The sequence below is a fragment of the Triturus cristatus genome, chromosome 6, assembly GCF_964204655.1.
Source record: "Triturus cristatus chromosome 6, aTriCri1.1, whole genome shotgun sequence".
NCBI lineage: Eukaryota > Metazoa > Chordata > Amphibia > Caudata > Salamandridae > Triturus > Triturus cristatus.
The window spans coordinates 1380261776-1380283638 of NC_140589.1; the positions used below are offsets into that span (position 1 = coordinate 1380261776).

Sequence of the window (21863 nt, forward strand, 5' to 3'; positions counted from 1 at the left end):
CACGTAGAGGTATTCTGGACTTTGAACCTGGCTGGCAAGCACAGAAGCGCTCTCTGTAGGTTGCTGCACTTGTGCTGTATTTATGGAATCTTGTATCTGTTTAATTACAGGCAGACATCAAGATCCCAGGTCTTCCCCTAAAAATTGTGATGGAAGCCATCCAACAAGCCACAGGTAAGCGCTGGCAGTACCTATTAAATAATAGCCCGTACAACAAATAAGGATTGAATAGTAGAACACAAGGGGACTCCTATTCTGTCTCTGCCTATGCTACGGTAGACTTTCAGTTGAATCAGCAACTGCTGTTTTATAAGATTCCATGTTCAGTAGCTAGCAGTAACTCTTCTAATCACATCACCCATTGCAACCTCCTCCAAATGTGAGATCTTCTTAGGGTTATCATGTTAACCAATAGTTTGAAATCTTTGCCACTGACCCAAATGGCTCTCCTGTTTTGGGGTAAGAGGGCAAATGCATTCTCAATTAAAGATTATGATATCTAGTACTTTGCCCATGGACAATATTGGAAAGTTGTGCATCCAGTAAGCAAAATATCAGTATAGGAACGCTGACCTTGTACAAGGGAGTTGTTGAGAGCAGACCTTCACAAGCCAAGCATGCTCTGTCTTCTAGATATTAAAGCTGATCTGTGAAATATAAATATCAAAATAAGCAATAATCTTCTTAACCCCTTCGGTGCTCATGACGGAACGGTTCCGTCATGAGCCACGGTTGAGCTGTGCTCATGACGGAACCGTTCCGTCATGACCACGCCCGCGCAAGATTCCGTCAGCACAGCGGCGGAATCTGCGCAGCATGGAAGGGGTTAAACTACATTCGGAGGTGTAAGCACACAACTTCAATGTCTCTTTGAGAGAGAAATTCTGGCCAATTTAGGATCAGCCACACAACTGAATTGCCCCTTGAACAAACTATATAATCTTGCTCACCACCATAGGATCGATATATCTGGGAAACAAATAGCATTATCAAGTTTGAGGTGCGAATATTCAAAAACATTGCCCCTTGCCATTCAACATCCCCATGCGAACCCCGTCTTATGATAACTAAGACACTCAATTAGGCATGATCTGATGAAAGGCATTTTTCCGGGAAAGCCACTGGATATCCTGTGTCTCAGGGTTTTTTTAGGTCAAAGCCTACCAGACAACACAGCTGTCTGGATTGCTAACGACATCCTGGGGACATTCTAAAAGCTTCCCTGGGAATGCATTCCACCCATTGTTTACCATTTGCTTTGTGATGTGTTAGTCACATTTGCTTGTTTTTTATTTGCTGGCTCTATTTGCTTTAGCAACTCCAGCTCGAGTTCGCCCCTTCCCTTGCCCAAGCCCTTTATACTGTATTCCTCCACCTGTGCTCAATTTTTGTAAGCAGGCCTTTAAATCTTGTTCTTATCTTGTAACATTTGCTGTGCATTCAAAGACAGAGGTCAAATGTCAGGCTGTTTCTTCCAGGGAGCTTGTTGTTTACTTTTCTTACTCTGACTTCAAAGTGAGATTATTTATTTGACACAAGTTAATATTGGTAACCAGGTACTACTGTGTGGGCGCTCTACTCTTGTCAAGGGTTAAGTATACATTCAATGAAAAATCTAGGTGGTGCTCTGAAGGGAAACGATTGGTTACCAATTCAATCTTGTAGTGTCCTTCCTCTGAAGGGACTCTGAAAACATTCAAAAACCATCCCTGAGCACTCAATAGGTAAATTTAGTAGTCCGTAATATATTAAAAAAGTGTCCAACAGATTCTTGATCCAAGGTCAATGTCTTTCTTCAGTCCTTTCAATCCACAGTGTAGAACCAGAGCAAACTTTTCTAGGCACAGCTAGATGTTCAAATACACAGCGAAAAAACAGCCAACACGTATTTCGTCATGCAATATAATGCACTTATGACTTCTTCAGGGCTGAAATCCCAAGAAGAAACACAAATTATTTAACCATTCTATATCTATTTGTCCTGGTTCTACACTGTGGATTGGAAGGATTGAATAAAGACATTGACCTTGGATCAAGAATCTGTTGGACACTTTTTAAATATATTATGGACTACTAAATATTATGGACTACTAAATTTACCTATTGAGTGCTCTGGGATGGTTTTTGAAGATTTATGTGACAATCATGCTGGCTTCGTGAAGTGCGTGATGGAGGCTATACAATGTTGTTGTTTTTCTAGCACACAATAAAATGTAAATGTCTTTAAATGAAGTGTGCAGATACTTTAGAATTAGAAAAGCCCCAATGAAACATTTTTGGGTAATTATGAATTGTGGTGGAAACAAATATTTTTAAACGATCAAAACAAATCAATACACAAGGTGATGACATTTCCACACATTATCGTTTGTCCGCTGTATACTTTTATCAGTGACATTCTGTGTGAAAACGGAATGGTTATTTCAATAGAATATGTGTTGTCTGTAATGGAAGTGTGCAACCACACAATGTATATTCCACTCTATGCCATTCCACTCTACTCTGCACCACTCCACCTTATACCATGACACTGTATTCTAGGCTACTGACTCGATGCCACTCTACCCTGTCCCACTGTACCCTGTCCCACTGTACCCTGTCCCACTCTACCCTGCCCCACTCTACCCTGCCCCACTCTACCCTGCCCCACTCTACCCTGCCCCACTCTACCCTGCCCCACTCTACCCTGCCCCACTGCTCTCTGCCCCACTGCACCGTGCCCCACTGCACACTATTCTGCACGACTCCATTCCATGCCATTTAATTCTACACCTCTCTACTCTATTTTGCACCACTCTATGCCAATGCACTCTATGCCACTCTGCTCTTTGCCACTGCACTCTTTGACCGCTACACTCTTTGCCACTGCACTGTACACTACTCCAGTCTCGGCCACTTCACTCTACGCCACTGCACTCTATGCCAATACACTCTAAGCCAAAGCACTCTTCTCTTTACCACCCCACTCTATGCCCCTGCACTCTACGCCAATCCACTTTATGGCACTCTAATCTGCTCTGCACAACTGCACGCTGCACCACTTTACGCCCTTACTCTGTGCCACTCTACTCTACTGCACTCGACCATGCACCCCTCCTCTCTACGCCACCTCACTACCCTGCACCACTCCTCTATGCCACTGCACTTTATTTTGAAACAATCTTCCCTAACACCTTGCAACTTACGCCACTCTGCACCACTTCACTCTGCACCACAATGCACTCTGTCACTGCACTCTACTCTTCATCAGTGTAGTCTGTGCTACAGCTCTCTACGCCACTCTAAGCCACTGCACTCTACGACACTCAACACTACACTCTCCGCCACCGAACTCTCCGCTACTCTGCAGCATGCCAACCTATGCCATTGCACTCTGCATCACTACACTCTGTCACTATACTCTGCACCCCTGTATGCCAATGCACACTATGCCACTCTACTCTGCACCACTCTACGCCACTTCTCTCTATGCCACTATCCTCTAGTCTGCACCACTCTACACCACTGTACACTTTCCCACTCTACACCACTGTACCTGCACCACTGCCCTCCACACCACTGTATTCTATGCCACTGTATTCTATTCCACTGCACTCTACGCAGCTGCACTCTGTGCCAGTCTACTCTGCACCACTGCACTGGACGTCACTGAACTCTAGTATGCACCATTCTAATATACACCACTGCACTCTATGCCACTATACTGTAGTCTGCACCACTGCACTCACACTCTACTCTGCATCACTCTACCTACTGCACTCTATGCCACTCTGCACCACTGCACTCTACGTCACTGCACTCTATTTACCACTCTCATGTACGCCACTGTATTCTACAACACTGCATTGTATGCCACTGAATTCTATGCCACTGAACTCTACGCCCCTGTACTCTGCAACACTCTACACCAATGCATTCTACACCAGCCCACTCTACGACACTCCACTCTATGCCACGTGACTCCACTCTATGCCATTCTAATACACAACACTCTGTGCCACTCCATTCTATGACACTCTATTCTTCGCCATTCGATTCTATGGCACTAACATTTAGCCATGCTAAACAGCAGCCACGCTGATGAATAATATTGCTGAAAAAATTGGCAAAGCAATAGCTCTATTGACCTATTGACTTTGCCAAAGCTTGTTTTTTGGGAAAGCAAATGTGATACCCTATGTCTCAAACAGGATCACACCATATTCCTTTTATGCTAGAGGATTAATCTTCTGATTATCCAGAAAATGTGTTGAATTTCTACGACCACGACCATGTCAGAAATGTGTAGTCAGCCTTTAGTTCCTGTCTGTATACCACTTTGTACATAAATTCAAGCCACCCACACCGATCTCTTCTGATGCCACTTGATGTGCAGTCCACAGCTTCCAGCTAACCAGTCCAATTTCATAAATATTTCAAACATTCCCATTTCAGTCCAAGGTTAGGATCTGTGTTGCAATTCTGCGCTCTTATTGTACACACTTTCTCTTTGTACTTCCTTCCGACCTCACATTTCCAACTCGGAGCAGGACCTATTCAAATCCTAGCTATGATGTTCAGGAAAACCATTGCATTACATTTTCTGGTTATTTTACCAGCATTACTACAAACTAAAACCTCTATTTCAACATCTGTAGTACTGTATTGAGATAGATTCATACTCCTACCAGGTTAATCCCAAAAGGAAAATGGAAAAAGTTTTTAAAAAACAGCATCCCTTCTTTACAGCCCTTCTCTGAACAAACAAATGAAGCCACAATTTTGTTTGTTTTACTGTACCACCAATGCATCTCATCTGTCATATGTGTAGATGTTGACTCCAATAACTTATTCCTCACAAGAATGCCGTTTAACTGTTAGTTTGTGCAGGGAAAGTATGTACAATCAGTTTTACACAAACATCACATTTGTATGTGTGTTTTCACAGGACATGTAGCGAAAGTACTAGAAAAACATCCACGATTTTGCTTCATAAAGTTTTCTCACACTCAAATATAAAAAAAATACTGTTGTGTACCTTCATTTTTAGGTTGAGCCTAGCAGCAGTGCTCTTGCGCTGCTCGCTCTGCGAGGCATGCAGTAGTCGAGTATGCTGTGAAAGCCTCGCCTTCTCTCTGCCCATATTTTTGATTGGCTACTGTCATTGTCCTTGGTAAATGCTGGCTTCCGATTGATAATTAGGCCTCTTAGTACCTTCTTGTTACCACCCTGTCACCATTTAAAATCTCCCATGAGGACTGGGTCTTTTACTTGTGGCGTTACACGGTTTCCGTATACAGCCCTTGAATGGCCCAGGGTACCGACGGACAGAGCGGGGCCTCACGTCCTGAGCTGTCTCCGGGTGAGGTGAGACTGTTTTCTCGTAACTCACGGGTGTTATTAACACATTGTAATCAACTGAGACCCGAGACAGCAAGTTTTGTAGGTGACCCGAGACAGCAAGTTTTGTAGGTTGTATATGTACCAACCAACAAGTTTTGATAAACACTTCACTGATTCATAAATATGCAGTAGCATAATACATCTAGGTCCTGAGGAAGGCCACGATCCCACAGTGATCACAATGGCCGAAATATATAGACATTATTTCCGGACAAATGCAGTCAATATTTCATAACTGCATCTGCACTGTTTTTAAATCTTGACATCAGGAGATAATGAATACAAGTTTTTTCCTCTCCTGTTAGCCAATTTTAGATTGCATATCACTTTCCACATTAGTGCACTGCGCCCATCACTCTTAAAAATGAGAACTCTTCACATCTGACTCATTTTAGGAAATCCTACTACTGAATAACATCATAAAAACATCCCTGAGATCCTCCCTCACAGTGAGGGGGTTGTAGCTCTTGGCTGTGCTAGGTTTTGCAACCAAGAGTAGATCCCAGATGATGAAGCATGCCACTCCGGTGGGTGATGGGATTCCGTCCTTTTTAAAGGATTTCCCCTAATTACAGGTCTCTGCTTGTGCTACATGTCTCTAGAGCTTTAGTAGGCTTGTCAGACCAGCGGATATTTTGTTGTGTTGTAATAGTTACACGGTCTTCTTCATAAATGGGTAAGCACTATTTATTTTTATGTGCAGCGTGGTCCGCTTTCACTTTAGCGGCTGCGCTTGTTTATTTAATTAATTTGCCGTGCGGGCCGAAAGTGAGCGTTTCTACTCACTAATCTAACAAGCATTTGCAATGCAATAGGTCTCGCATTTACGCAAGTTTGAGCTATTGGCATTGCAAATAACAATGCCTTTTATTTTTGTTTTCATTTTTAAAACATAAATACAAGGCATCGTCATTTACAATGCCAATAGCTTAAACTCGCATAAATGCGAGACCTATTGCATTGCAAATGCTTGTTACCTATACATTTGCTGTGGTGATTAAGGCATTCTTGAAGTGTGCAGAAATATGTATGCCCATCTGCTCCTCACCTATTTAATAAATTACCAAGCAGTACTTCACTTGGAGGTGGTGCTTGAAGGCACGGCCACACAAAGAAGTCCTGGAGGACAGAATGAGCAAAATGGCGTACTGTCACAATTCTGAATCTAAGTAGTAGTGTTTAGAAAAAGTATAAAGTGACAGTCATGTTGCTGCTTTACAGATTTGGGCCACATGAACTCTGCTTGCTAGTACTGAGGTTGAAGATGTGGCCATGGTGAAATGGGCCCACGTGTCTCCAATGGTTTTTTGCATGCAAGGGCATAGCACATCTTGATGTGTAGAATAATACCCCTCGATAAAGCTCTAAATAAAGTTATACGGTACAAAATGACATTTCTTCATTTTAGTAGGAGACAATTTTATGAAGCCAAATCGTGGATTTCTTCTAGTGCTGGGGCTTCACATCCTGTGCAAATAGTGAAAATTGGTTAACATTTTCCCTGCACGTACTAGCACATAATTTGCATTCTTTTCAGGTAGTAAGTTATTTGCTCTAACACAGGGGTCTCCAACCTTTTCTGTAGTGAGAGCTACTTCTGCTCAAAGAGTCTTCCTGAGCTACTAGCCAATTTTATAACTGTAAAACAGTGACTGCACTATGACCACCCTAAGCAGGATTATCAGTAGTTATCACCCAAGTATTCCAGGTGCGGTTACCATCAGAAATGCTAAGAAAACGTTCATCAATATAAAAGGCATCCACCTGACTTATGAAGTAACATTCAAATCTTGACATGCACTGCGGCACAAAGGACATAAGTACAACAGTAGGTCTCCCCAGCTTAACTTGAATTTTCATTCATCAGTTTAGTTTCTGAAAATGCCCGTTTTTCTATCAAATACCACTTTCAACTTTGGGCAAACAAACTCAATTTTCCCAAAGAAAAGTCAGAAACCATATATCAGTTATGACCATTAATATTCCAGGAATAGGTAAATATAGGCCAGTCATGCTCCTAGTATGTAAATGATGGCTGCCAGTATACCACGACTTGACCAAAAATACCCAAAATAGTAAAGGATGACCATTATTATGCCATTGGCACTATTATGCCAGGAACGGACACAATTATATCAGAGATAACACCCTTATAATGGGGGCTAGCATACACATTTGCTGGGGCTTGACACCAGGCGTAGCTTTCAGGAAACAATAGTGTTTATTATGAACGCACATAAATGCTGATGAGTCTCTTGATTTTCTCTGGTCTGGATTATGCCCTGTTCTTCTCCGGGTCTTGAGCTGATCATGCACCCAACTGTCACATTTTCACTCTGACTCCTGCAGTCCCACACTTTGGTGGGTCAGCACTGATTATTGCGCATGCTACTCCTGCCTACTTCTTTCATGGTCCACTGTTTACACACATGTTGTGATTGATAAAGCAGGGACTAGAACATAGTCAATCTCCTTGTGGCTTAGTTATATTGAGATTGGATACAGAGTATCAAGTGGCAGGTTCTATACGCCGATACAGTGTGTGTTTGAGTGTTAGTATGAGTTACTGCCATAGGTTTTGGTGGCTGTCACTCTAAGGGTCTTGAGATGAGCAGTGCTGCCTTCTTTAATAGGCACCTACTCTCTGAATTTTATACTGGGCTTGACTTCACCTCTGAGAGCTACTTTGAAGGTACTGGCGAGCTACCAGTAGCTCCTGAGCTACTCGTTGGAGACCCCTGCTCTAACATGTACACAGTGACTGATCTGCTGTACTTTAGTATAGTTGACCAAACTACACTGTGGCTTCATTTGTTTCCTGTAAGAGGGGCTCTAATAAAGTGGTGCTTTTTTAATTTTTTTATTTGGTATCATTTTCAGTTTCCTTTTGTATTAATCCTTATAGGACTACAGATTAATCTCAGCAAAGTGTAACACATACTTTAATCAGAGGTCCCATTCTTATGTTTACTTAGAATACTCCATTGGTGCCAGACTGGATCTGAAAAACTCTATCCACAGCAGTGCTCCTGTGTGCCACCAGGTTATGCCCTGCGACTCTGCGTTGTCTCCATAGTGCTCTGAAAGTGATGGAGCAGAGCCACATACAAGTGCCACCTCTACGGGTAATTACCCATTCTGTAGTAGGGGAATCTGTGTGATAGTCCTAATCATCTGAATAGTCCCGCCCATGTGCGTGGACCCCGGAGCACTTCATTAGATAATATCTTCTTAAGTTGTCATCTTCTGCAGTCCTGCATAGAGACTTAAGAGATAAAAAGACAATAATGCAGCCTAACTAGCTAGGCTACACTGGCCATTACTTCATCCTGAAGTGAAAAAAGATAGCCTGTTAAATGTAACCATTTTACTGAGTTTCACACATAGAAAAACTCCCCTTCACAAAACCTTCTTTTTCATGATAGAGATGAAGGGTTGGACAGACAAGCCCCATAGGCTGTTATTATATGTCTGTAAATGGATACCGTGCCTTTAAGAATCCCTCCAGAGACCCCCGGTATCCCATGATGCACAGCGAAAAGCCAGTTACTTTCAGTTCTTTTTTCTGGCTCCTGCTAGCAGGACCCTGGAGCATTGAGCTCTACCTTTATGGTATTTTTTCAATATTTCTAGCTTTAAAATGAGGATTTTTTTTACTTCACTCTCAGTCTTTGACCTTTCTCTCTCTTCTGCTGTACTTTTTGGGCAGAAATTCCACAGTTTGCTTGTCACAATGCCATCCTTATTTGACAAGTGCCCTGACTGTGGGAGGAAAAAGGCAAAGTCTGATTCACACAGAGTGTGTATTCTGTGTCTGCCTGCCTCTCATATCCCTGATACCTGCGCCATTTGCAAGACCTTTTCCAGGGGCACCCTTTGTGACAGGGAGAAAATTCGACTTCAGGGAATGGAGCAGAGATGACAGGCAACTTCTGCAGGGACCTCTGGGCAAGGAGAGGGTAAGTCCTCTACCACGTCCCATGTGCCGGCCTCTGGGGGGTTCCCCAGTCGAAAACAGGCTGAAAAACGGTGCCGGTCCCCTTCAACGTCGAAAACTGCTACGACGACGTCGAGAGCAGGTATGACGACGATCTGCTCCCCGTCGACCCAGGGCTCTGGATCGAGGCAACGTCAATGATCCGCGTCGAGGGGAAGGACGGCGAGATCTCGGCTGAGGTCGCCATCGAGGTATCGATCGACGTCGAGGCATCATCACCGTCGATTGAGTTCAAGGCATCTGCACTCGCCGTCGAGGCGACACCGCCAATCACCGTCAACGTCGACAAGGAGATCGCCGTCGAAAAGGAGATCAGCGTCGAGGAGACGCTCAGGGTTGAGGAGAAGGAAGTCCACTTGAGGTTCGACGTCGTGAAGTCATCAATGAAGCTCCACGTCGAGGTATCACTCCCGAACACGCTCAACTGTGAGCCTGTCATCGTCGACAGTGAGTTCGAGACTACGCCGACGCTCGCCGCCCAGCAGTCCATCGAGGTTGAGGAGGAAGTCTAGGGCACAAAAAAGAAGGGTGGCTGCTTCTTCAAACTCTGAGTACTCACGTACTTATTCTCCTTTGAGGAAACCTCAGCATACAACACCGCCTCCACCATCCCCTTCTCTGCCTCCTCTGCCTACTCCTCCTCCTCCTGCTCCTCCTCCTCTGCCTCCTCCTCCTCCAGTGTTACCTCCGTCTCTGCCTGTACCTGAGCCGACAGCACCTTTGCCAGTGCCTCGCACGGAGCCCAGCAGATGAAGATCAAGACCTCGTCCGAGACATCGTTCTTGTGAACGTCACTGTTCTTCCACGCCCTCTCGTCAGTGCCACAGTCATGGGAGATCACGCTCCTGGTATAATAGGGACACATCTTCTACGAGTACAGGCCAGTACTCTCCAACGCTAACTGACTCTCCTCCTCATAGAGTGTCACCTTTTGATGATGTCACCACCTTTCAGGAGGTGTTGGTCAGTGGGGCTACTAAACTCAATATCCCGTTGTCGGCTCCAGTACCTTCAACTTCTGTAATATTTGAAACACTCCAGCAGAGGCAGTCATCTCGCCCCTGACTTTCACTGGTACCTGGCTTGCTGAAACCAGCTATGGAACTGTTCCTGACGCCTTCTTCGGTAAAATCTGAGCCTTCCCGGCTCCAGATGAAGTACAAAGCACCGAGTCGGATCCTGTCTTCCTCCGGATGGACCCCACCCCGGACTCTGTCATTGTGGTGGCAGCAAAAAAGCAGCATGCTACGACTCCTGCATCTTCTGTACCACCGGACAAGGAAAGCCATAAGCTGGATTCGGTGGGGAGGAAAGTCTGCAGCCCGGCAGCCACATCAATGAAGGCGGCTGCTCGACTGCCTTTCCGGGAAGGTACGACCGCTCCCTGTGGGAATCGCTCCACCAATTGGTAGATCTCCTACCCAGGGACAAGCGGGAGGACTTTCAGGAAATACTGAACGAGGGACTGAGGGTCTCTAACCAGGTAATTAGTGCGGCGGCGGACACGTCACTCTTGTCGGCCCACGAGTATTGTCACGGCGTGGCTCTTCGAAGGCATTCCTGGCTTCACCTTACCTCTTTAAAACCGGAGGCTCAGCAGCGCATTGCGAACTTACCATTCTCTAGCTCGACTCTCTTCGGTTCACATGCAGATGAAGAGATGGCACAGATGAAATCAGAGAGGGAAAACTTGAAGGCTGTCAGATTGGAGAAACCCAAAGAGCAGCGTAAGACCTTCCACCCGTTCCAACGGCGTTACTCCTCCCAGAGGTTCCAGCATGGGCAAGGCCGTCTGTATGGTCAACAACAACCGCAACAGTTTCAGCAACAACCGTTTCAAAAACAACAGTCACGAGGACGGTCCAACCAGCAGTCTACAGGGAACAAGGCCCCTGCTGGTCCTAAGCCCTGAAGGGTTACTTCCCCCTCTTCTATTACCCACTCAGGTGGGGAAAAGCATTCACAATTTCCTGGCAGAGTGGCAGAACATAACTCAGGACAATTGGGTGCTGAATATTGTTCACAATGGATACTCTCTATGTTTCATCAGCCCTCCTCCGTCCATCCCTCCGACTCACTCCCGCTACATGCTACGCGAGTTACAGGTGGAGGCAAACATCTTGTTGGAGAAAAGGGCGATAGAGCCAGTTCCTCTTGCACAAAAGGGAACAGAACTGTATTCAAGATTCTTTCTTGTCCGAAAGAAAGACAAGAACTAGTTCAGGCCCATCCTTGACTTGCGACAGGCAAACAAGTGGATTCACAGGGAGAAGTTCTGCATGTTATCCTTACATCAAATCTACCCTCAGCTCCATCAGGGAGATTGGTTATGCGCAATAGATCTGCAAGACGCATACTTTCCCGTGCCCATAGCGAAGAAACATCGCAATTTCCTGCGATTCACTGTTGGAAACAATCATTAATAGTATGCAGTACTTCCCTTCGGCCTGAAGTCAGCGCCCAGGACGTTTTCCAAATGCATGGCTGTAGTAGCAGCGCACTAAAGGAGAGACAGGGTGTTAGTCAACCCATATCTGGACGACTGGTTGATCAAGGCAGCGATGTTTCAAGAAGCGCAACAACATTTTAATCAAATTTCTGCTCTACTTCGGCGTTTGGGCCTTCACGTCAACATCACGAAGTCTGTCTCGACTCCTGTACAGTTCCTGCAGTATCTGGGAGCCACCATCGATACTCGCAAGGCAAGCGTGTGTCCTTCGGAGGAGAGACGCTTATCAATCCTTCGGAAGGCTCAGGTTCTCATGACCGTCTCTGACAACCATACTCTTCAGGTAGCGCTTGGACGCCTCAGGGCAGCAATTCGCGCTTTATAAATCTACGTTTCATTTCATTTCATTTCACCATACCCTCCCCGACGGTGAGGAAGGTGGCCTCTCCTGGGTTCCATGGCGTCTTGTATCTTCCCCACTCCAAATGCACACCTCCACATGCGGCCTCTTTAAGAATGTCTGGAGGATCAGTGGGACCAGAGACGGGGGATTGGGAGGACAGGATTCAGCTGTCGCAGCAAGCCCTCCAGTCCATCAAGTGGTGGTGTTCGCCTCACAATCTCCTCCGAGGGATTCCGTTCCACAAGGAGATACCGACACAGACCATTGTGACAGATACTTCTCTCCAAGGCTGGGGTGCGCATTCGGCCCACCTTCAGATACAGGGCACGTGGTCCCAGAAGAGGCCACGTACCAGATCAACTTCCTGGAACTCCGAGCGGTTCATTTGGCGCTGAAAGCCTTCCAGCCTTCCTTTTCGAACCAGTTCCCTGCTTGTCCAGTCGGACAACACAACAACTATGTACTATCTCAACAAGCAGGGGGGCTTAAGATCTCACCCGTTTTCATGGGAAGCACAGACAATCTGGAATTGGCTGCTGGCCAGGGACCTGACCATAACAGCAACTCACCTTCCGGGTGTGCAGAATGCTCAGGCAGACGCTCTCAGCTGACTCATTCAAGAAAATCACAATTGGGACTTAAACGACGAGGTGGTGCGAGACATCTTCAGAAGATGGGGTACTCCAGAGGTCGATCTGTTTGCCACCGCAGAAAACAGCAAATGCCGCAACTTCGCCTCCAGGTTTTACCAACCAGGGACGCTGGGGAATGCACTATGGATCAATTGGTCGAACAGCTTTCTATATGCTTTTCCTCCGATTCCCCTGATCCCTACAGTGCTGATCAAGCTCTCTCAATCGAGAGCCAAAATGATCCTCATCACTCCGGAGTGGCCCCGTCAGTGGTGGTTCACAGACCTACTCCACCGGTCTCTTCTGCCGCATCTCCGCCTTCCGTGCTGGCCGGACCTTCTCACAAAGTTCGGAGGACAGATGGTGCATCCCAATCTCTCGTCATTGAATTTGGCGGCTTGGCTCCTGAGTTAGTACAGTATGGGCACTTGAATCTCCCTCAGGACTGTATGGAGATCTTGAAGGAGGCTAAACGACCATCTACACGGACTTCCTATGCATATAAATGGAAGAGATTCTGCATCTGGTGTGGGTCTAAGAACGCAGATCCTACTTCCTGTCAGGAAGATGTCATCCTTCCTTACTTGCTACATTTGGCTCGATCTGGCCTCCAATTTCCTTTTATTAAAGTTCACCTGGCAGCCTTAACTGCCTATAGGAAATGCCCTCCGCAAACTTCCTTTTTCAAAATCCCAGTCATCAGAGATTTTTTGGAGGGTTTGAAGGTGTTTCCTCCCATAAGGCGTCCTTCACCCCCGTGAGAGCTTAATGTAGTGTTTTCTCGTCTGATGTAGGGCCTGTTGAACCCATTCATAAGGCCTCTCTCCAGTATCTGTCCTGGAAGGCAGCTTTCCTTGTAGCCATAACTTCGGCTCGCAGGGTGAGTGAGATTCAGGCACTCTGTTGTCAAGAGCCTTACACAGTGTTTCATTCTTCTAAGGTAGTTATGAGGACTCACCCTAAATGTCTTCCAAAGGTGGTGTCAGAATTTCATGTAAATCAAACAATTTCATTGCCTACATTCTTTCAGCATCCTTCCTCACCTGCTGAGAGATCCCTTCACTCGCTCTATGTTAGAATGGTGTTGAAGTTCTACTTAGATAAGACTAAAGAGATCCGTAGATCAGATCAGTTGTTTGTGAACTATGGCGCTGTCAGGACTGGTCTTGCTACCTCCAAGCAATCCATCTCCAGGTGAATTGTGTCCTGTATTCAGTTGTGTTATCAGAAAGCCAACAAGACTCTAGTTAGTAAGCCTAGGGCTCACTCTACCAGAGGTAAAGCTGCTTCAGCGGCTTTACTCCGTAATGTCCCTATTGCAGAAATCTGGAGGGCTGCCACTTGGAAGTCGGTCCATACCTTTACTAAACACTACTGCCTGGATACTGATGCCAGGGCAGATGCTTAGGTTGGGCAGGCTTCACTGAGGAATTTATTTGCACAATAGTGGGTCTGTCTGTTTCTTCCACCGCTGTGGTTCTTTTTTCAGGGGTAGGCTTGCTATTCTATTCAGGTGATTATGACTATACACAGAGATCCCCTACTACAGAAGGAGTAGTTTCTTACCTGTAACTCCAGTTCTGTAGTAGGGGTATCTCTCTGATAGTCATAAGCAACACGCCCTCCGCCCCGGTGGCTGAAACAGTGGTACCCAGAATTCAGCAGGCCTTGCTGTCTAAAGCCTTCAAAAAGAACTGAAAGTAACTGGCCTTTGGCTGTGCATCATGGGATTCCGGGGGTCTCTGGAGGGATTCTTAAAGGCACGGTATCCATTTACAGACATATAATGGCAGCCTATGGGGCTTGTCTGTCCAACCCTTCATCTCTATCATGAAAAAGGAGGTTTTGTGAAGGGGACTTTTTCTGTGTGTGAAACTCAGTAAAATGGTTACATTTAACAGTTAACTGGCTATCTTTTTTCACTTCAGGATGAAGTAATGGCCAGTGCAGCCTAGTTAGTTAGGCTGCATTATTGTCTTTTTATCTCTTAAGTGTTTATGCAGGACTGCGAACAATGACCACTTAAGAAGATATTATCTAATGAAGTGCTCCAGGGTCCACACACATGGGCGGGACTATGATTATGACTATCACAGAGATACCCCTACTACAGAACTGAAATTACAGGTAAGAAACTACTCCTTACTACGGAGGCTTTACTCCGCATACCATTACTTCGCAAGCGTTACAAAGCATGGGAAGTAACAACGCGTAGCCTTTACTACGCAAGTTGTTACATCGCATGCGTTGTAACTACGCATGCGATGTTATGGGTAAACAATGGCGCTAAAACGGATGAAGCAGAACTCCTCCCAGGAAGCGAGGCTGACCGGATGAGCGCACACAGGAAGGTGCGCAATGACAACTGCATGGTGATGTCACAGGGTGTGAAGGAAGCAGAGCTGGAGATATCTGCTGCTGAATCCAGAACCCACTAAGGTACCACCGCGACCCCGTGCACTTCAACTCTAAGATTTACATCGACTCACTCGCCCGACGAGACTCTGACGCTCAGGCCTCGTACCCACATTCCCGAGGGCTTCTACTTACTCCTGGTTTGTTCTTTTATTTGAACTGCCTTGGATTGTTTTACGTTAGTGTGTCTGCTACTAGGAATTCCCCATTTCCACTCTGATTCATTTAACCTATATTACATGGGATAATTCTTTGCTGCTTCTGTGTTTTAATTGTGTTGATCAATTTGGACTTTTCTCTCTCCTGAATTTCTTCTCACTGTAAGTCAAGCCCTTTAACTTTTGCTCATGTGTATTCCTCTGTGACATATCAACCTCTTCGTTGGTGCCACTTGTAGCGTGTTTCTTATTCCTCTGATTTAAGGCGTTAAGGGAGTTAGTTGATCCTCGGTCCGTTAAGGATCAGTATTTGTCCTGCGCATTGGAAGTTTAAGAGTTTGGAGGCAATTAAGTAGTGCAAGAATGAATGCAGACAACTTACTCCTCCCAGGAGGAAGTGGCAGAGGGAGGTGACATGGAGCGGCTGAAAAGGGATAGGGAGAGCAGTACCAGTCGTAATGGAGTGAGGGGGCCATGGGCGCACCGGAGTCACGCATAGGTTTCCTCACCTATGAGGAGGACGTCAGGAGAGGTAAGCCGGGGGCGTTGTCCTAGGGGGACGGTTGTGCAGGGGGTTGTTTTTTTGGTTTTAGGGTAGTGTAGTTGTGTTTGTGTAGTGTAGAGTAGTGTATTTGGGTTTAGGGTAGTGTCGGGGGTCGTCATGGGTAGTGTTTGGGAGTAGGGACAGGACTGGGGGTAGGGGCAGGGGCAGGGCCGCGCTGGGGGTAGTGTTTTAGGGTTTAGGGTAGTGTTGTGGTGTTAGTGTAGAGCAGTGTATTTGGGTTTAGGATAGTGTCGGGGGTCGTGAAGGGTAGTGTTTGGGAGTAGGGACAGGACTGGGGGTAGGGGCAGGGTCGTGCTGAGGGTAGTGTTTTAGGTTTTAGGGTAGTGTAGTTGTGTTTGTGTAGTTTAGAGTAGTGTATTTTGGTTTAGGGTAGTGTCGGGGGTCGTGAAGGGTAGTGTTTGGGAGTAGGGACAGGACTGGGGGTAGGGGCAGGGTCGTGCTGGGGGTAGTGTTTTAGGGTTTAGGGTAGTGTTGTGGTGTTAGTGTAGTGTAGAGCAGTGTATTTGGGTTTAGGATAGTGTCGGGGGTCGTGAAGGGTAGTGTTTGGGAGTAGGTACAGGACTGGGGGTAGGGGCAGGGTCGTGCTGAGAGTAGTGTTTTAGGTTTTAGGGTAGTGTAGTTGTGTTTGTGTAGTGTAGAGTAGTGTATTTTGGTTTAGGGTAGTGTCGGGGGTCGTGAAGGGTAGTGTTTGGGAGTAGGGACAGGACTGGGGTAGGGGCAGTGTCGTGCTGGGGGTAGTGTTGTGGTTTTAGGGTAGGGTAGTGTTTTAGGGTTTAGGGTAGTGTTGGGGTGTCGTGCAGGGTAGAGTTTCGGTGTAGGGACAGGACTGGGGGTCGGGGGAGGGTTGTGCAGGGGGTAGTGTTTTAGGGGTTAGGGTAGTGTTGGGGGGTTCTGCAGGGTAGTGTTTGACTGTAGGAGCAAGCTGGGTGAAGGGGGAGGGTCTTGTAGGGGGTAGTGGTTTAGGGTAGTGTGTGTGTAGTGTATGGTAGTGTAGTGTTTGGGGGATTGGGTAGTGTTTTAGAGTTTATGTGTAGGGTAGTGTATTTGTAGTTAGTTTAGTGATGAGGTAAATGTCTGTTTTTATTACTAGACAAGTTTTTAGTTCGCATACATTAACAATGTAAAGGTATGCGAACTAAAAACTTGTGTAGTACCGGTAATTGTTAAGTAAAAACTTCGTAGTAAAAAGCAGCGAAGGAATGGTATGCTAAATAACGAGTCATATTCACCTCTACGTGCTAACAGATTTGGAGCTCTGCTCCCAACTTTGTTGATCTTTAGACTCCTAAAAGCATGTCACCAGTGTGCTAGAGTTGACGTCTTCAACCATAATGACAGGTTTCAAGCCATGCCTTGACTGCAGAAACCAATGTCGGTCATGGACCTGCACGACGTGTGTCTTTGGTATTGGGATCAGGGCCTAAGTTGATCTGGCACCGAGATGCAAAGCTATTTGTCACAGAACATTAGAAGTTGCAGCCTTCTTAAGGTCCGCACCCGATCAAAGTCATGGGTATTATGAGTACAGGTCTTGAGGCTGGCTGTTCCAGCGAACGTTTAACTTCATGCTTGAAGTCCTCCAGTAAGTCCAAGCAGAAGCATGAAAAAGCAAAGTGGGATTCGACGCCAACTGACACTTTTGCCAATGCGATTCCAAACAGCGGGCACAAGTGTGTCACAGTGGCAGTTGCACTCTATCAAGGTCTCTGGCCACAAAGCCAGTTCTTTAGCTTGTCCCAATGCAGACTAAATTCTTACCCAACGCCTTTGCTTCCTGATTTTAATCTGAAATTATATCCATCGGGAACATATTCTGCACCTCCCAAGGTCCATCCCCACCCTCATACTCCGCAACACATCCTTTTGTCTATGCTTCATGTATCCAATTCTTCACTTTGACTTCTGTTACAGAACTAATACCTGTGGTTCGCAGTGTCAAGCTTTTCTGTGCCTTCTCTGACCCTTTCTACCCCTTCATTGTTAAATCACTACCCTTACCACCAAGGGACCTTTTGTTTTTTGCTAGAATCTACACAGAATACTAAAATCCAAAGTTGCTGGCGTCGAGCCTAGCAGCCTCTAATATGGGAGTGTTCTCGGGAACTCTCTAGGGCTCTAGCTTTGGGGCCGTGTACAGCTTCCCTGCTCCTGAGTTGCACTCCCTGTTTGTTAGGCGGCAGGGACTGAGTGCCGAGATTAAATAGTGATGTGGTTTTCTGCACCTAAGAGCCACCGTGGGCCTGTGAATCCATGGAGAGCATGCCACTGAGGCATTCCAAATGGCAAAATTGGATGTGAATGACCCAGCTCATCAGGCCCACCAAGAGCACACTGCAGACTGAAGAACACAAATGTTAGGGTGTGCATGATGATCCCCTCCTGGAAGATGTGGTTCAGAAAGGCCCCCTGGAGAGCAGACGCGATATTGCACTGAATGAGTGAGCAGATGGATATGAAGAGGTGGTTGAGAGCCTCTTACAGAAACGGGGCTCCTGTACATAATGATGGGTTGAGGACCTTCTTGTGCTAGCAGAAGTAATGAGCTCTAAGGAGATATAGAAACTTTGCCTTCCTCTTGAACCATGGACGCTTTAGGCTCTTAAAACGCAGAGTTAATACACCAGTTGAGTGACGCTCACTATTTGGACATTCACCAGTGTATATAAAATAGCCTTAGACAATGTTCCACTTATTTATTAAACTTATTTAATTGATAGTTTCTTACCCAATACCATACGATTTCAGAATGTTTTGATAGACATTAAACAGTAACCTAACACTTAAACAATGGGTTGGCAAATACATGGGCTTGGAATGTGCAGGATCAAGTGTGTTCCATATATAATACTGGGAGAGGTAAGAGGAAGAAAAAAACAAACCGTGTAAATCGAGTTATGATGGGTCGTAGATTAGGTAATGATAGTAGACAGTGGTGGTTGGGTAATGAGGAAGTAGAAACATCTTTATCATTGGGGGACAGTTAGAGTGGAGGGGGTCACATATCCATTGATGTGACTCAATAAACAAACCAGCATTCAAGGGTTTGTTTAAAGAGCTGTATGTAGAGCAGCAGTTAGAGTGCCATGTAGTCCAAGAATGATCGTTCAGCTGCCTGTTATCTGCTAATGATTGCCTTGTAAAATCAAGGTGCAATTCAACATGGAATGCTGAATTATTAAAATTAACTTTATTTCCACAGTGGCAAAGAAAGAAATATTACAGATTATGAACAAAACTATTGCAAAACCCAGACCAAGCAGAAAAGAGAATGGGCCAGTTGTAGGTAAGGTATACCATTGCAGGTTGTAGCACCTGCAGTTGTTTGCGGTTATATGAACAAGTTATGTGCCTCAGTGCATGCATATTTCTTATGTTGCAAAGCAGTTGATTAGCTCTGTGTACTAAGCCAGCACGCCCCTTTTGGTTATGTGATTTTTCAGCAAACATGGTATTGTGGCTTTATCACCACAATAACATTTGAGCCATGCTTTCACATACACAAGATTACTAAAACCCTTTTTCTGTGGTTATAACTTCATAGGTTTCAAATAAGAGGGATAAAGGGGGCGTTTTGCACTCACACAAGGGAGTGGGAGGTCCAGACAGGTAAAGTGCCCCAACAGTAAGACTATCAAGAAGGATGTTACCAGTTGTTCCTCAATGGAAAGAGAAGATTGGAGGTGAATCAATAAGAGAGCCTAATAGGGCTACATGTGCGCTATGTGTGAAGTGGGTAATCCTTTTGTTGGATATTAATGCCCTCACACACCCTTTCAGGTGTCATGCTTCATCATCTGGGCTGCTCCTCGTCGGGCCGGCGGTGCAATGCCCAACGGGCTCCCTAAAAGGGGCACTTTATCGGAGTTCTTTTAATCCAACAGCCGTTTGGTGAAGTGCGGGTGTGGGGGCCTGATTATTGTAGATACGAAAAAGTGATTTAAAACAGGGTCGAGAGTACCAGTGTGGGAATTCAATTTTATTCTAAAGGTCTCCTTCCCTGATTAAAAGGTGTGTGTGGCACTCGGTAGAGTGTAATGTCTCTAATTAGAGTGCTTGAAATTGGTGGTCAACATGTTTCTCGCTCAGAGCTCGTGCGCTCGCGATTCTTCAGGACCTATAAAACTATCTACAAAAAGGGGGGACTATACAGAATATTAGTCTCCTAGTCACAATAAGTAATGTGAAAAAATCATTTGGCTAGAATACCTGTCATGGTCTGGTGCTACCTGTAAAAGAGGGAGGACGGTAGGTTAAACAGATCATTGTTAAGACATATATGACCACAGGTAATAGATAAATGAATAACAAACAAGAAAGGCTTTCAAGGTGATTCATCTCCGTCAAATTTTAAAGGGATCAGTGGTGACTACTGATGCATGAGCGTCAAAAAAAACGCTCGTATAAAGTGGTGTACCATCAAAGTGAACTACAGTGACTATTCACCTATGTGGAACAAATAAAAAATAAATAAAAGCGGCAGAAAATATCGTTGGACTCACCCTATTCAGTAGGACTGCGGACCACAACAGTACTTGGTGGACTCAGCATGAGCCAAAGGACCTCTAAAAGTAGGTCTAGACCAAAGGGTAGTAACGAACTTAATGGTGTAGAACAGGGGAGGGAAAGTCACAAGTCACGGCAGATAGACATGAGAACACATGGAGCAGTAATAATACAGATAGTAAATAATTAATTAACCACGTAGACAGGCTGTGATCCAAACGGTGCAAAATGGATACAAGGTAAAGGCCCTTTTAAACAAAGGCTGTCATCCAGCGAGGCTATAGGAATCTGTATTAGGGACAGTTTCTAAGGTCTAATGTGTGTGAACGCTATCCCACATGCTCGCAATAAGCGTGGTGTTCCTTGCTGGTAGACCAAATAAATAAAGAGCTACGAGTCAGAATTGGAAGTTAAAAGGCTAGCAAAACCGCCGGTGCTTCACAAGTAATGGAGAGCCTGGCGTTAGAAGGAAACCTTTAAGATGGCGCTAGCGGTGGTGTTGCTTAATTATTATGTGGTCTAACAAGTATATGTAGTGGTATCAGGATTAGGAAAAAACCAGACCCAGGACACCCACAACATCAACTTCCTCATCACTCTAGATGTTGAAGCCCTGTATACAAACATCCCACAAAGGGCAACCCTTGAAGTGATTGAGGAAGTACTTGGACGTGAACCTTGGGAATCGCCAACTCCAGTGTCCTTCATCATTGAGTGTGCTACCTTAGCCCTGACAGAGAACTTTTTTGAGTTCAAAGGCCAATTATATCACCAGACCCAAGGTACTTCCATGGGAAGTACCTTTGCTCCGAGTCTGGCCTGTTTATACATGGCCTGGTTTGAGGAGATACATACTTTCTGTGATACGAATCCATATCGTCATAACATTCTACTATGGAGACGATTCATAGATGACATCTTGATTTTTTGGACAGGAGATTCTACGAGCTATGAAGCATTTTTTACATGGCTCAATCATCTGAATCCCCACCTTAACTTCACAATCACAGCATCCCCCTCCCATATTGCATTCCTCGATTTAACCATCAGGTTAACCGAGGGCATTCTCTCCACGACTCTCTACAGGAAAAGCACTGATCGCAACAGCCTGCTACATTTCACCAGCCATCATCCCAGAGCTCTCAAATGAATTTACCCTTTGGGCAGTTTCTCAGATTGAGGAGGAACTGCAGTACAATTGATGCTTTCAAAAGTGAAGCAGAAATTCTTTCCCGTAATCTAAGGGAAAGACAATACCCACTGAAGAGTATCACTCAGTCCAAAAAACGGGCCAGGAATAATAACAGAGAAGCCCTTTTGGAACCTAGAGAAAACACCACAACTATCTCCGACATCCTT

The 21863-nt window shown here is 45.5% G+C and overlaps 1 protein-coding gene across 1 annotated transcript in view; it reads left to right on the forward strand.

Moving 5' to 3' along the window:
- Nucleotides 1-21863, forward strand: part of PNPT1 (polyribonucleotide nucleotidyltransferase 1) — a 313627-nt gene that overhangs the window by 193218 nt on the left and 98546 nt on the right. Inside the window, exons 21-22 of the mRNA XM_085612380.1 lie at nucleotides 111-174; nucleotides 19201-19284. Of these exons, the coding sequence (XP_085468506.1) occupies nucleotides 111-174; nucleotides 19201-19284 (148 nt within the window). The remainder of the gene's footprint in view (nucleotides 1-110; nucleotides 175-19200; nucleotides 19285-21863) is intronic.